General features: G+C 38.3%; 1 protein-coding gene across 7 annotated transcripts in view; it reads right to left on the reverse strand.

Annotated features, from left to right (window-relative positions):
* Positions 1 to 12,588, reverse strand: part of nrxn2b (neurexin 2b) — an 811,562-nt gene that overhangs the window by 661,821 nt on the left and 137,153 nt on the right. For all 7 annotated transcript variants that reach the window (XM_028038131.1, XM_028038134.1, XM_028038130.1 and 4 more), the window contains exon 3: positions 9,208 to 9,228. In XM_028038131.1, the coding sequence (XP_027893932.1) occupies positions 9,208 to 9,228 (21 nt within the window). The remainder of the gene's footprint in view (positions 1 to 9,207; positions 9,229 to 12,588) is intronic.

The raw sequence follows: 12,588 nt of genomic DNA on the forward strand, positions 1-12,588 counted from the left end.
TATATTTAGATTTATATTCATATTTTATACTGTATTTTATTTTACTCACAACATTGGAACCTCAAACATTATCCTGAGCCGTATGCAACGAAATTTCGTTCTGTATACACCCTGTGCATTGAAAATGACAACAAAGTCAGTCTAAGTCGAAGTCGAAGTCTAAGTCTAAGTCTAAGGAACAATGGTGCAACTGTGAGATGCGTTGAGGCCATTACCAGGGTACTGATAAGGTAATGGCCCTATTTACTGAACAAAAGCACCTGCTAGATAAGATCCTTCAGGCCAGTTGGACTATCTCTAGCCTGAATAGGTATATGTCCAAATGGCCTAACTCCAGCCATTCTAGTGTTAAAATAGGTAGTTATAATCATTTCCACAGGGAGTTTAAAGGATTCACAGATCTTAGCTTTTCATAGACGGCTGTGGTTCCTAACTTCCACGAAGAACAGAGTTGTAAAAGTAAAAGCCTGATGTTCGTTGTACATGGTTTTGTCATTTTTTGGGGGAGATGAAGCTTGTCTAATATCCCATCAAAAACAAACCTCTTCAATAAATGAAATTATTATTTAATCTAATATTTTTGTGTATTTGTACATGGTAAGGATCAGAATGATCATTTTGAGATTATACTCACATCCAGCAGCAGAGATGTTAAATCTGAACTACAGACTGTTGAGAGGCAGAGGGCGTGGGGACTCAACCAACAAAGACAGCCGCAAACAAACAGCTTGAATTTTCTCTCCTAAATACTGAATTATCTCCAAAGAAGCCCATGCTGAGCAGCAGAGTGTTTACTATGAAGCAAGAAGACTCTTAATTGGCTTCAACAGCTACTTAAACGTCAGAGAATTTGACAAATCTCTTTAGATATAAACCATCGAATTAAGTAGAATTTCAGAGAATACCATTGATATTTGAATATATAAAACGAACAAAACAAAAGCAAAAAAAAGATTTTCGCTGTAAGTTTAACCTTCCAGAGAAAAATTATTCAACATACAACCAATAACCGAGCCTGAGTGGCATTAAAGCTCCTCCTCTCCGGTCCTCTCTGGTGACAGATAAATAAATAAGGTTTAGTTGCTTCAGTCCTAGAATAATGTCAGTATTAAGCCAGGCATAAACAAAAAAACTAATTTGAATAATGGAAACAAGCAAAATTAAAAAAACCAAAATAAAAACCTTTTTTTCACTAAAAAATTTGACTGAAGTGGTTTTTTGACTGTAGTTTTGGTTTATTTGGCAACAGAAACACTTTATGAAGGATGAGCAGATATTTAAAAAAATTGGATGGATGAATGGATGGATTTTTGTTTTAACATTGTCATTTCAGGACAAGTGTGGATTAAGATAAAAAAAAAAACAAGAAATACAATTGTAACATTTGAGTTCCTCATAACTAAAAAAGTACAAGGTAAGGACATTTCCTAGAGACAAGTGTGTCTGTGTTTCGACACAAAGTGAAACTGACTAAGGATGCAAAGGGAGAAGGAATTACTAAAGTGCTGCCGTGATTACACTGGCCTCATAATCCTCATTCCTTTGGGCCTGGTTTCACTTTGACGGCACAGTTATTTCAGGTTAATCACCTTCTTTGACTTTTTTATTTAAAAAGCTCTGTGTAAAATTTTAAGGGCTTGTAGAAGCATTCACAAGCATTGAGTTTAGGATTGAAGTCTTATATTTGTTTTCCTTTACGTATATTCTGATAGTTTAGCAATTGAGCAGCATCAGAGCACAGGGAAAACCAATGATAAAAGGACATGTCATCCTGCTAAGTACACATGGTAGGCACCAGCCCCTAAACCCCTGCTCCCCTCTAATTCATTAAAGCTTCATTACACTGTCCACAGCCATAAAAAAAAAACTCCCCACAAGAAGCTCTGCAATACGCCTCTTAGCTCAGCCTCAAAGCGCAACTCGCAGCAAAGGGACGGGAACGGAGGCAACATATGGAAGGAAAGGATGGAAATGTGGCCAACGGACTGCGGCAAGATGAGAAACGTAGAGCTGCCTGACACGAAGGAGGAGGAAAACCCAGAATAAAATGGCCGATGGCCTGAACAAAAGTAGAAATAAAACCTGACTGACAGACGTGGAGATCAAAAACAGGCAGAAAATAGGATGACTGTGTTTTTGGCTGGAGTCAGTAAAACAAAAAAAAAAAACAGACTTACTTTTACGTTAGAAGAGAAACGCCACATTTGAATAAGCATTTAAGTGTTATCAAAACCTCCACTTTGTAAAAACAATGTGAACAATTATACCATGAAACATGATTAATTAGATAGTCTCTTGCCGCCATAATCCGCTTTCATTAAATTTTATTTAATAAGCTTGTGTGTGACCAGGAGTGGACAATAATCAGAGGAACTTTACTTTGGAGAGCAGCGAAAAAAAATCTCACGGAGGATTCAGACTATATAGTTGTCTCCTATAGAGGGAGACTCGTTTTGGAAGTACCTTTGTCAACTCACCCAACTCAAAAGTTGAAAGAATAGGTTCAGTTGACAACAATCGTATAAATTGCAATTGCTTATGGGAAGGCATCTGCTTATTTATTACGATATTTCCTTAACCAAGCAAACCTCCCTGTTTCTGTGGATGGCCGTAAACACATCTTTACACAAAATGCCTCCCTGGTGCTAAGTTACAAATGTTAGTTTTGTAACTAGTATTTTGTTCGAGTCAGATTGTACAGTGAGCAAATCATTCGATATTGTAAGCAAAAGTGTGAGTCTATTTTCAGTTAACGAGACCTTACGACAAAGTAGACCTCTGGTTTTCTCCAGGGTGAGAGGCCACAACCAACCGTGGATGGCTGAAGTTTGAGAATACTTGGGATCCCCTTTAAAAATACTTATAAATGCCTATTTTAATAGTTCAAACACCAAATATACCTTAACATGCCTCAATACGTACAGTCTAAAGCTGTCTTAGCACTACTCAAGTAGCTAACATCAGCAGCAGCCAATCAGTTCAAGGAAAATGAAGGCATTCCTAGTTTGGTTGCTTTGCAGAGCAACAACTGGACTAGTAGCATTGCCTAGGTATTGAAACTTCCCAATCTCCATTGTCAAATATTTCCAATGTGCTCTACAAAAACATATGCAGGTAGGCAAATTTTCCATCAATATCTTGGAATTGCATTCTAGAGAAAAATCCATCAAGATTGAACCACAAAGGTCAACAATACAAAATATTGTGTTTGTGTTTAGCCCAATTTATGTGTTTTCGGTAGTTAAGAATGAAGGTTTCATTTGTCCATATATGTTTCAAGTCATGTAGTATCAGATTGGTTTACACTTGAGTCAGAGCCTGGATGAGAAAACAGTAGTTCCCTTTATATAAGGTGTTCCTAACGCTACAAACAGCAGAGAAATGGCCTTCTGTTGTTTTCACCAAAGGAGCACAATTTTACATATTGTCAGGTTATTTCATCATGCTTCCGCACTTGAAAGAGACAGACATCTAAAAAAAAAAAGAAGTAAAAAAAGACTTCTATCACCCAGACCCCCGCTCAATCATCAAACTTTCTTTCTTCCTTTTACCATTTATTTTCAGGCAGGAAGCTAGAGGTATTTTTCAGTCGTTTTATCGCGATGTTTTCAGACGAAAAACCTTCAACAAATACCGCAGACAGAACACACGACTGGATTTTAAATAGTCTATGCTTGATCTGTTAATGACAAAAGACCGTTAACTTCAGGGAATCAATTTTCATCAACAGCACTAAACTTCTCAAAAATTATGGCTGTGCTTAAAATCCATATATAACACTTCCATACAATACTCTTTCACGGAAATCAACTAAGAAGAATTCCAGTTACTTTAAGAAGCTATAAATATACATTAGGCACATCCTCATTATGGGTTTAATGAGCTTGGTAGGGTGTTTGGGCCACACCCTACCAAGCAATTAGCTGTGTACCAGCATTAGCAGTAGCACTATCATAGAAACAACTATGTCCAACACAGTGTTTGTATGTTTAAGTTTCTTTCCTTACCAGTTGCCTCTCTAGTAGTTGAAAATGTCTTTGTTTTTACAGAGAGCCACACTTTTCTGTTTGGCACATGTTGGACTTCTTCCATACCTCACCAGCTGTGCATCATCTCCATTGTCCCCATTTACACAGCAGCTCACTACAGATTGGTTCCTACCACCCTACTTCCACACATAGACACATGGCTTTACACACTGAATTTTAACTCTTTAGCTGTGGAATTATCCAAGTCATGTTTGACCATATCAAATATTTTAGACATTGAGCAAATGCTCTTAAGAGTCATTAATGACTATTTTAGAACGCCTCAGTTTTGTGCCTACAGGTTAAAATAAGCATTTAAAAAAATGACTTTTTAGTGTTTTAAAATCAGAACCAGGATTTACAAGCCCAGAAAATTAATTTGTAAAACCGCTTCCAGGTTTTTAACTATAAAAACTAAAATAAGATGGCAACCACAGTTTCATTAGTCAGTTGTCATGTATTGCAATATTTTCTTACAGTCTCTCTTTCACCATCTGGAGAAGTCCTTGACAACAGGAATATATTTATATTTTCATATAGCAAAATCTCTTGAGATCTCTGATATATGTATGGTGCATCGAAGCAGAATATAATACAACATAATTCATGTTCTGGTACTGAAAAAGCTAGTTTCTCAAAAAAAGAAAAAAAGTTGCCCATTTCATTGCTCAAGTATGAGTAATGACAAAGAAAAACACCCGCAAGAAGAAAATGAGAGTTGTGTGAGTATTGGAACTAGTATCTGGCATGGTTGGACCTGAGCGATTTAATCTCAACCCAACATCTGGCAAAAAGCAGGGTACACAAAGGAAGCCCCCCTACGGTTTGAACAGTATGAGCAATTTGCGAGCGGCAAAGGGAGATGCCATTTTATCCTCCCTCCCATTGGTCCAGTTTTCCTTTTTCCAACAAGGTCACCGCGTGTATCTGTAATCCAGCCTTTTCGGTTTGCTACGTTCAAAACGTTTATCTTCCTGAAACTGATTGCTTTGTTTCAGGAACAAAGCAATCAGTTTTGTTCCTAATAGGATGTCAAATAAGACATCCTATTATTGTATTTTCTCTTTGTCTAGACGTTTAGCTAGGTTAGGCTTGGTTATGCAACCATATATATATATATATATATATATATATTTTATTACACACTTGGTTCCTGAAGTATAATTACACACAACATCCACAAGTTTAGCATCTAAGATTCCAAAAAGAATCATAACTAATGTCACTTCTTTGTTCACTTACCCTAACCCTTCACATAAGAAAGGACCATCAAAATAAAAGTTGCCATCTATAAGGAAGTGTGCAGGCCGAACCACTTACTGGGCAGATGACCAGATGGTCAAGACTCTTCAGCTCTGTTAAGTGACTGAATTATATTATGTTTTTTTCCTTTTAGAGTGAAATGTCACTTATTCTCTAATATGATCATTTATGTGTTATTTCAATAATAACTGAATTCACCAGTTTATAGGGCAAAAATTTATTTCCTTTTAGTAACTGCTGTGAAGTAAATACCAACATTTTTAGCATGCAAATAAAGCTGTATGAGTATTAGTTGTTATAGGAAAAAAAAATCTAGGTTACTACCAGGCTGATATGATTACATGAAATCACTACATTTAATATCTTCTTTATACACATGCACACAAACATGTATACTTAAATAGGAACAGTTTTACCTATTGTTCTGTTTTATTTATCCTCGCCAAAATAAGAACAAATTTCATAATCTGGTTTGGATGATCCAAAGTAATCTCTTGAGTCTACAGGCTCCACTTAAATAAATAATCCCGTATCCCTGCGACGTCAGCCTCTGTCTGTTGTTCTGCGGAAAAATCAGTTATTCTCTCCCCTGGAGAGGAAGATTAAGTTGGAGGCCTGCATGGCTTGGAAAGAAAAGATCATTAGCCTTGACCAGATTGATTAAGATCAGTGTGGGCAGCTCAGGACATTGTTCACTCAAACACAGCAGCTGGTCACTAAATCTATCATCTTGTCCCTGTACCCAGAATTTGATTTTCCTCTTATCCATATTCATGGTCATGGACCAAACTGTACCTATGCACTGGAATAAACAGTGTACTTATGCTATATGTGAGAAGACAGGCAGGGAGACTTTGGAATCAGGAATATGGTTCTTGCCCATTATGCTCGATGGAAGAGATCGTTTCAACTATGGGGCAGTTTTAGGGTCAAAAATAAGACTATTGCGCCCCCAGTAGTGGCTACTTACTGTACTTCTTGCCGGCTATAACTATTCTGAAGCCAACAAATGACTGGTTGAAGACAAGGCAGACACCAGTAGCTGAGCAACTGACACCGACAACTGAACGGCTGGCGCTGGCAGATGAGAAGGAAGCTATTCACTCGTGTTAGCATTGGACAGGCTAGCAACTAGCATGCCGAGTCTGGTTACCCACTGGTTTATCATTTTGATGTGATATTCATTGGCATGGATAGGCTAGTGTTAGCATTGGAAAGGCTAACGACTAGCATGCCTCGGCTGGTCACTCATTGGTTTGCCCATTTCCTCTGCCATTCATTAGCACAAATAGGCTACTGCTAGCACTGGAGAGGCTTACAACTAACATACCTAGACGGGTCACTCACTGGTTTACCCATTTCTTCTGCTGTTTATTAGCACAGCTAAGCTAGCATTAGCCTTTGAGCATACCTAGGCTGGTCACAAGAAAACTGAATTGATAAAATGGTTGGCATACAAAGCAAGAGACAATCTGATGCAGTGATGTGTTCTTTTGACAGAATAATCTAGTGCGACACCAACCATAAACATACCACCATTTTTTTTACTACCTTGAGCATCTTTTATTGGTTCTAGTTTAAAAAGAAGTAGCCACTGCTGGTTGCGGAGTAGTCTTAAAATAACGCATCATCTTGCACCATGTTGAACTTCTCCTCTCTTTTTCCAACACAAGACCTCACCAGCATTCCAACACTTGTAGACGGTTCAGAAAATTGAAGCGTCTCATGTTTTTAAGCGTCTCTCTTTTTTAACGCAAGCACCCCATTGCAGACACAATACGCCTACGTCGCTGCCATAAGCCAGTTAAACTACTGCCATGACTTTCAGTCACTGATATTCTGACCACAGTCCTCTTAGTACAACACGTTGGTCAGCGCATTTATCCGTGAAACAATCAAAGCATTTCAAGCTTGCCACTAAAACCAGCAACATGTCACAAGCACACCATGAACTGTGAATATATCATTCACATCCTCTCTCCTTGGTCTTCTGCCACTTCTTGGCTTTTGCGTTCTCTCTGCATTATCAGTCGGTGCCGGTCTTCCACCCTGCAGCCACCCAATCACACAGACAGAGCCACAATGGAAAACTCAGAAACATTCATGAGTTTAGTCTTAGAGACTAAACTAAACTAAACTTTCATTAAAAAAAGTCTGATCTTTTCATAAAACAGATAAAGGTTAACTAAAATATCAGCTAATCTAGACAGGTAACACTTCCATTTGACAATGCTTTATGACAGAAACTAATAGACTTGTCTACTGATCATAGACCAAATGGGGAAAAAAAATTCCTACTCACTCATTAGTTGTGTTTCCATTGAATTGTGCAAATTGAAGTAATAAAATAAATTCAATTAACAGAAACGTGCCAATTTTGAAAAGGCACATTTTTCCATAAAAAGATTTTTGTGATAGGATGAGGAAATTCTTCTTCTGTATCAAAACAGATGTATTTCGCAAAACTGCCATGCTACTACTGGCAGTAAAGTAAAAACGATAACAGGAAGTAGTGGGAGGATGATTTTTTGTTTGTTTGTTTGTTTTGTTTTCCAGACAATGAGCAGCCGGATCCACCAGAGCTCTCACAGCATCACAATGATTAAAAAGTCGTGTCACTCACAGCATGTTGAATCCATAGCTCTTCTGTAAAATGGCCAGTTTCCCCAAAACGGCGCATACGTAGCCACTCCCAAGTAGGCGGGGCTTGTCACTCCAACTCCTAAATAAGATGCCAAAGTCTCCTCTGATTGGCTGATACATAACGAGCGCCAGCGTTACGGCTGAATTATGAATATATCTCATTTAACTGTTCAGATCCGTCGCTGCCGTGATTTTTAATGACTTATCGCGTAAGCAAGCTCATTCACGTGTGCTTTTAATTTAATATCTTATCTTACGGAAACACAGTGGTTGCAAAATAGTTTTTTCAACATCAGCAGAATATCGACAAAGGTTTGCGTACATTTGTAATGGAAACGCAGCTAACGATAGACTCCCTATAAGTAAGTGAACTGCACATGTGAAGGAAAAAATGAAATCTGCAGACTGTACGGTATGTACAACCGACAGCAGCCCGGATTGGAAGAAGGCTGTGTTAGCAGTAACACTGCTAACATTCCTCATTGATTCAATCTTTATGTTTAAACCCAAGATACCTGACCGTAATAAAAAGATTTATTATAATTTAGCAACAAAACTCGATGACATTTGTCAGCTCCCACCTCTCAAGTGCCAAGCCATGCAAGCACAGCGAGACGCCAGCTCTGACGCTACGTAACCAACACCCGCATTCCCTTAAACAGTTGAGGCTCCTCAGCTGCAGAGGTGAAACAGGCAAGTGTCTGCAGACGTACAAGTGAAGACTGATCTATCCATTAATTCTCCTCTATCCAGCTCAGGCTTAGTGCCTGGCCTAAGGGCTTAGGGCGTCCCTCAGGGGCCCCAGCTAAAAGCATTTGTTCACCTCTGAGGGGAGGAGAATGAGGGAAAGAAAGTAAAAAGAGTTGATCTCTAAATCTCAAGTTTTCTTGTTATTTTTGATGAAACACTGCTGACGTCAATACACCTGCGTGCGATTTACGGTTTTGCATCTTTGTAAACGGATCACAACCAAAAAATAAATAAATAAATTGGAGACAAAAAAATATTTAAAAAGTCAAAAATAAAGAACCATATAATAATAATAATAATAAAAAAAGAACACCAGATAAAAAGGGATCGATATGATTGCAAATGTATCCCTTTTATCTCGTTCAGAAACTTGAATTTAGGCCCCCTGGAAGTCACTGTAAACCGCAGTCCAAACTGACAATGCCACCTTTGCAGAGATTATTAACGAGCACCCAGCATCAGCAGCCATGACAGCAGTGGGGAGTGCAATCAGACTGCCTGAGGAGAAAAGCATCGGTCTTACCTTCCACAGCATACTCTTCAGCTTCGGGATCCAAACGAAATGCATGAAAGAGAGGGGGAGAGGAAAACAGAAAACAAGTCAAATCGTCTTCCAAACTCATGACTGTTTTAAAGAAATATCAATCAAGCAGTAAATACGTGTGACCGTCAACCAGCCATGACCACCAGATTTTGATTTATTGTTGTCATAATAAATTCCAATCAATGTTGTTTAAACTCTGTATTGTCGCGATTGTTAATATTACTATTTTCTCCACCGTTTGTTCAAAGAGTGTGTCGACACAAAGCAATACATTTGAAAATATAATAAAATGCAGTTAATGTGTGCAGCTTAGTGCGTCCACACTTGTTTAGGTTGTGGACACGACTTACTGTCTCGTGGGAACGGCTTATTTAGTTTGTGAGAACTAAATTACGACAAATTCCGTTTTTTTTTTTTCTACCATGTCACCAGGTTAGAGACAAATTCGTGGCCTTTAATTTGTAGCGAATTCGTTTCATTTGTGTCAACAAATTCGTTTCATTTGTGGCCACCACTTAATTACCAGTTGTTATAATTAAGTAAATCACAAAAAAAAAAAAAAAAAAAGTAATTTCCAGGAGTTAAGCCATGGCCACATTAGTTTTTTCTCCCATGTCACCAGATGAGCTCCGTAGCTTACCGACACAAATCACAAGTTTATGTGACTTGTGTCCTAAACAAGTGATGCGCATGGTTTTACAGTGCAGCATTTGTGTTAGGCTGACTTCTGTGCTTTACAGTTAGCTAAAAAAAAAAAAAGAAATAAAGGTTCTTATCGGCACTTTTACACAATAGCGCCACAAAATGTGACATTACGTTAAGAACATATCACCAACCCCTAAAAGGTACTACTCAGACTTTTTATTGTGTTAAGAAAGCAAGGCGGTGTTACAACAATCAGCACACAACAGCACTGCGGTTACTTCATGAAGCTATCGTTCAGCGGCAGAAAATTAAAGCCGCCTGCCACACTAATGGGGCCATGTTTGAAGATAAGAAGGGACCAAAAAATGGAAGTTGACAATATGTCCCTGTGGAGATTTTGGCATTTTGATCTTGCTCTCTCTTTCGGTGTGTGTGTGTGTGTGTGTGTGTGTGTATATAAGGGTCTTTTGGTGTTCATGAAACATTGTTAACCCAGCTCTGCACTAGTTCAGAGTCTTGAAGTCAGAATTTCAGTCAGTCTGGTGGAAGCAGCATGTGGTATCCTCACGGGAATTTGTGTCCCAGGGACACATAAAAAAAAAAAAAAAACTGGAAATGATGTGGGTTATGAGAAATACCCCACATCATGCCGCCTCCAATGCATGAATAAATAAGGAAAAAAAAGTAGAAAGCAGAATTCCACGCGTTAATATGACCGGAGCATTCTTCCACTTGCTTTTAACATTAAGATTTTATGATAAGTGGAGCTGTTAGGATAAGACTTCAACAAATCCCCAGAGAAGTCGGTTGACCAGATCAGCCACAACAAGCCGAGTTCCTGACAATAGATCCTCTTAAACACCTTAAACACATCCTTCAATCATGTATAAACTTTTCTCCAGATTTAATAGTGAATTCCTTCAAACTGCCACGCATTCAAATGATCTTTAATTGATAGGAACATCCACCAATAATATAGATAAGAGCCTGATGGCATCCAATGTATCCTAATGTATCAATTGTAGAATTGAGAAACAGAAATGATTCAACTAGAACCACACTTATTGACCTGCTTTTACTCAAAAGCAGCCCCCCCCCCAAACAAATCATTATATTAATGCAATCTTGCAAAACCTTTTGTTATGTTTCTGTGTACTATTTCAATAAAACTGACATTGTTTAGGTATATTATTGAGCAGATCAAATAAACTCCTCAATAGTATTTTCTGAAATGTATCACATAAAGTGTTACCCCTGCGTATTGCATGCAGATGGAGAGTTTTATTGTTTCATATTGAAAGCTGAGCTCTACTGTAGTTTCTTTGTGTGTGTTTGAAAGAACTGCAAATATAAATGATAAATTGATGAATGAAAGGCATTAACAGGATGATTTGAACGCGACAGTTCACATCTGAGCTGCCTTGAAATCAAAGTACAAAAAGAGCAGAGAGGACTTTGCTCTCAGAAAGCAGGAGATCCTCACTATTTGAAGCGTTGTCGTTTTTATCCAATTTATTTTCCTGTTGTCTTTACAACCCATTGGTTTTTATCCCAGAGGTCTTTTTCATTAGAGTGGATTTCAAATAGCCACTGGCTTCAAACTCCAGCGGGATTCTCATCTTGTCAGGGCAGTTTGTGATTCACGACTGATTGTGGAGAAAAATGTGTCTGTTTCTTTTGTTGTTGTTTTTTTTGGGGGGTGGAACAGGTGCTAAAATGTGAACCGCTAGCCACGGCCAAACACATTGTCTTTTTATCACAACGCACCAGGAGCTCAGCATTCCAAACGCAGAGGTTCCTCCAGCCATTTCTCCCACTGCATTAGGTTTAAAACAGCTCGTTTTCTGTAACACTTAAAAATATTTTAAATGTTTGCTAATTTGGGCGCGCGCACTTTGCGCCGCGATTCTGGAGGACGGAGACGATTTTTGAATTGTTTTCTTTTCCACGGATTCTGCTCACGACTTTTGAGTAAATTTAAGAGAATATAGTATTTCTGTCCTTGCGCCTTCCGGCGTAGCCCATGATACAACACATTTAAGCTAATTAGCAATATCGAATGCATAGGGGAAGACAAATTTTCCTCTGAAATAAACCAAACAAAAATAATACAATAGCCACAATTAATCATAAGTACTGCCATAGTACCGAAAAAAAAAAAAGAAGAAGAGAATTCAGTTAAGGAGAACAGAAGTGTAGTATTTCAACTGAATTCAGATGGAAGCAGTGGGAAAGCTGAGTTTCTTCAACAATAAATCCCAAAGGGCTTCGGAGGCAACTGAGAGACTTTTCTTTCCTAATCCTCTCACTAAGCTAACTAGTGGATTTACCAAGGGGAAGAAAGCTCTGCTTGCATTTAAAATAAGCCTTTTCCATATCACTCTCCCCCTGTTTGTATGCTGTAGGAAGCAGCACAACTTACCCAATCATAACCAAAAAAAAATAGATTCATCAGAAGCAGAATGTCTTTGCATAATGTACCATATACATTGTGAGTTCTATAGGAGCTGAGTAGCGCTCACTGACAATGTGAAGTCTGTAAAAACTGCATGGAAAAAGATACACACCAACACCTACAGGTTAAAGTTTAGCCGTGATAAAAGGTTGAAAATAAATGACAGGGATACAACATAAATAAATAATGCTTATACTTCAGTTCTGAGCTCTAATATAAGCTACCTTTATTTGTGTTGCTGAGTGTTTGCGGAAGTAACC

The sequence above is a fragment of the Xiphophorus couchianus genome, chromosome 14 (assembly GCF_001444195.1).
Source record: "Xiphophorus couchianus chromosome 14, X_couchianus-1.0, whole genome shotgun sequence".
NCBI classification, from domain to species: Eukaryota; Metazoa; Chordata; class Actinopteri; order Cyprinodontiformes; family Poeciliidae; genus Xiphophorus; species Xiphophorus couchianus.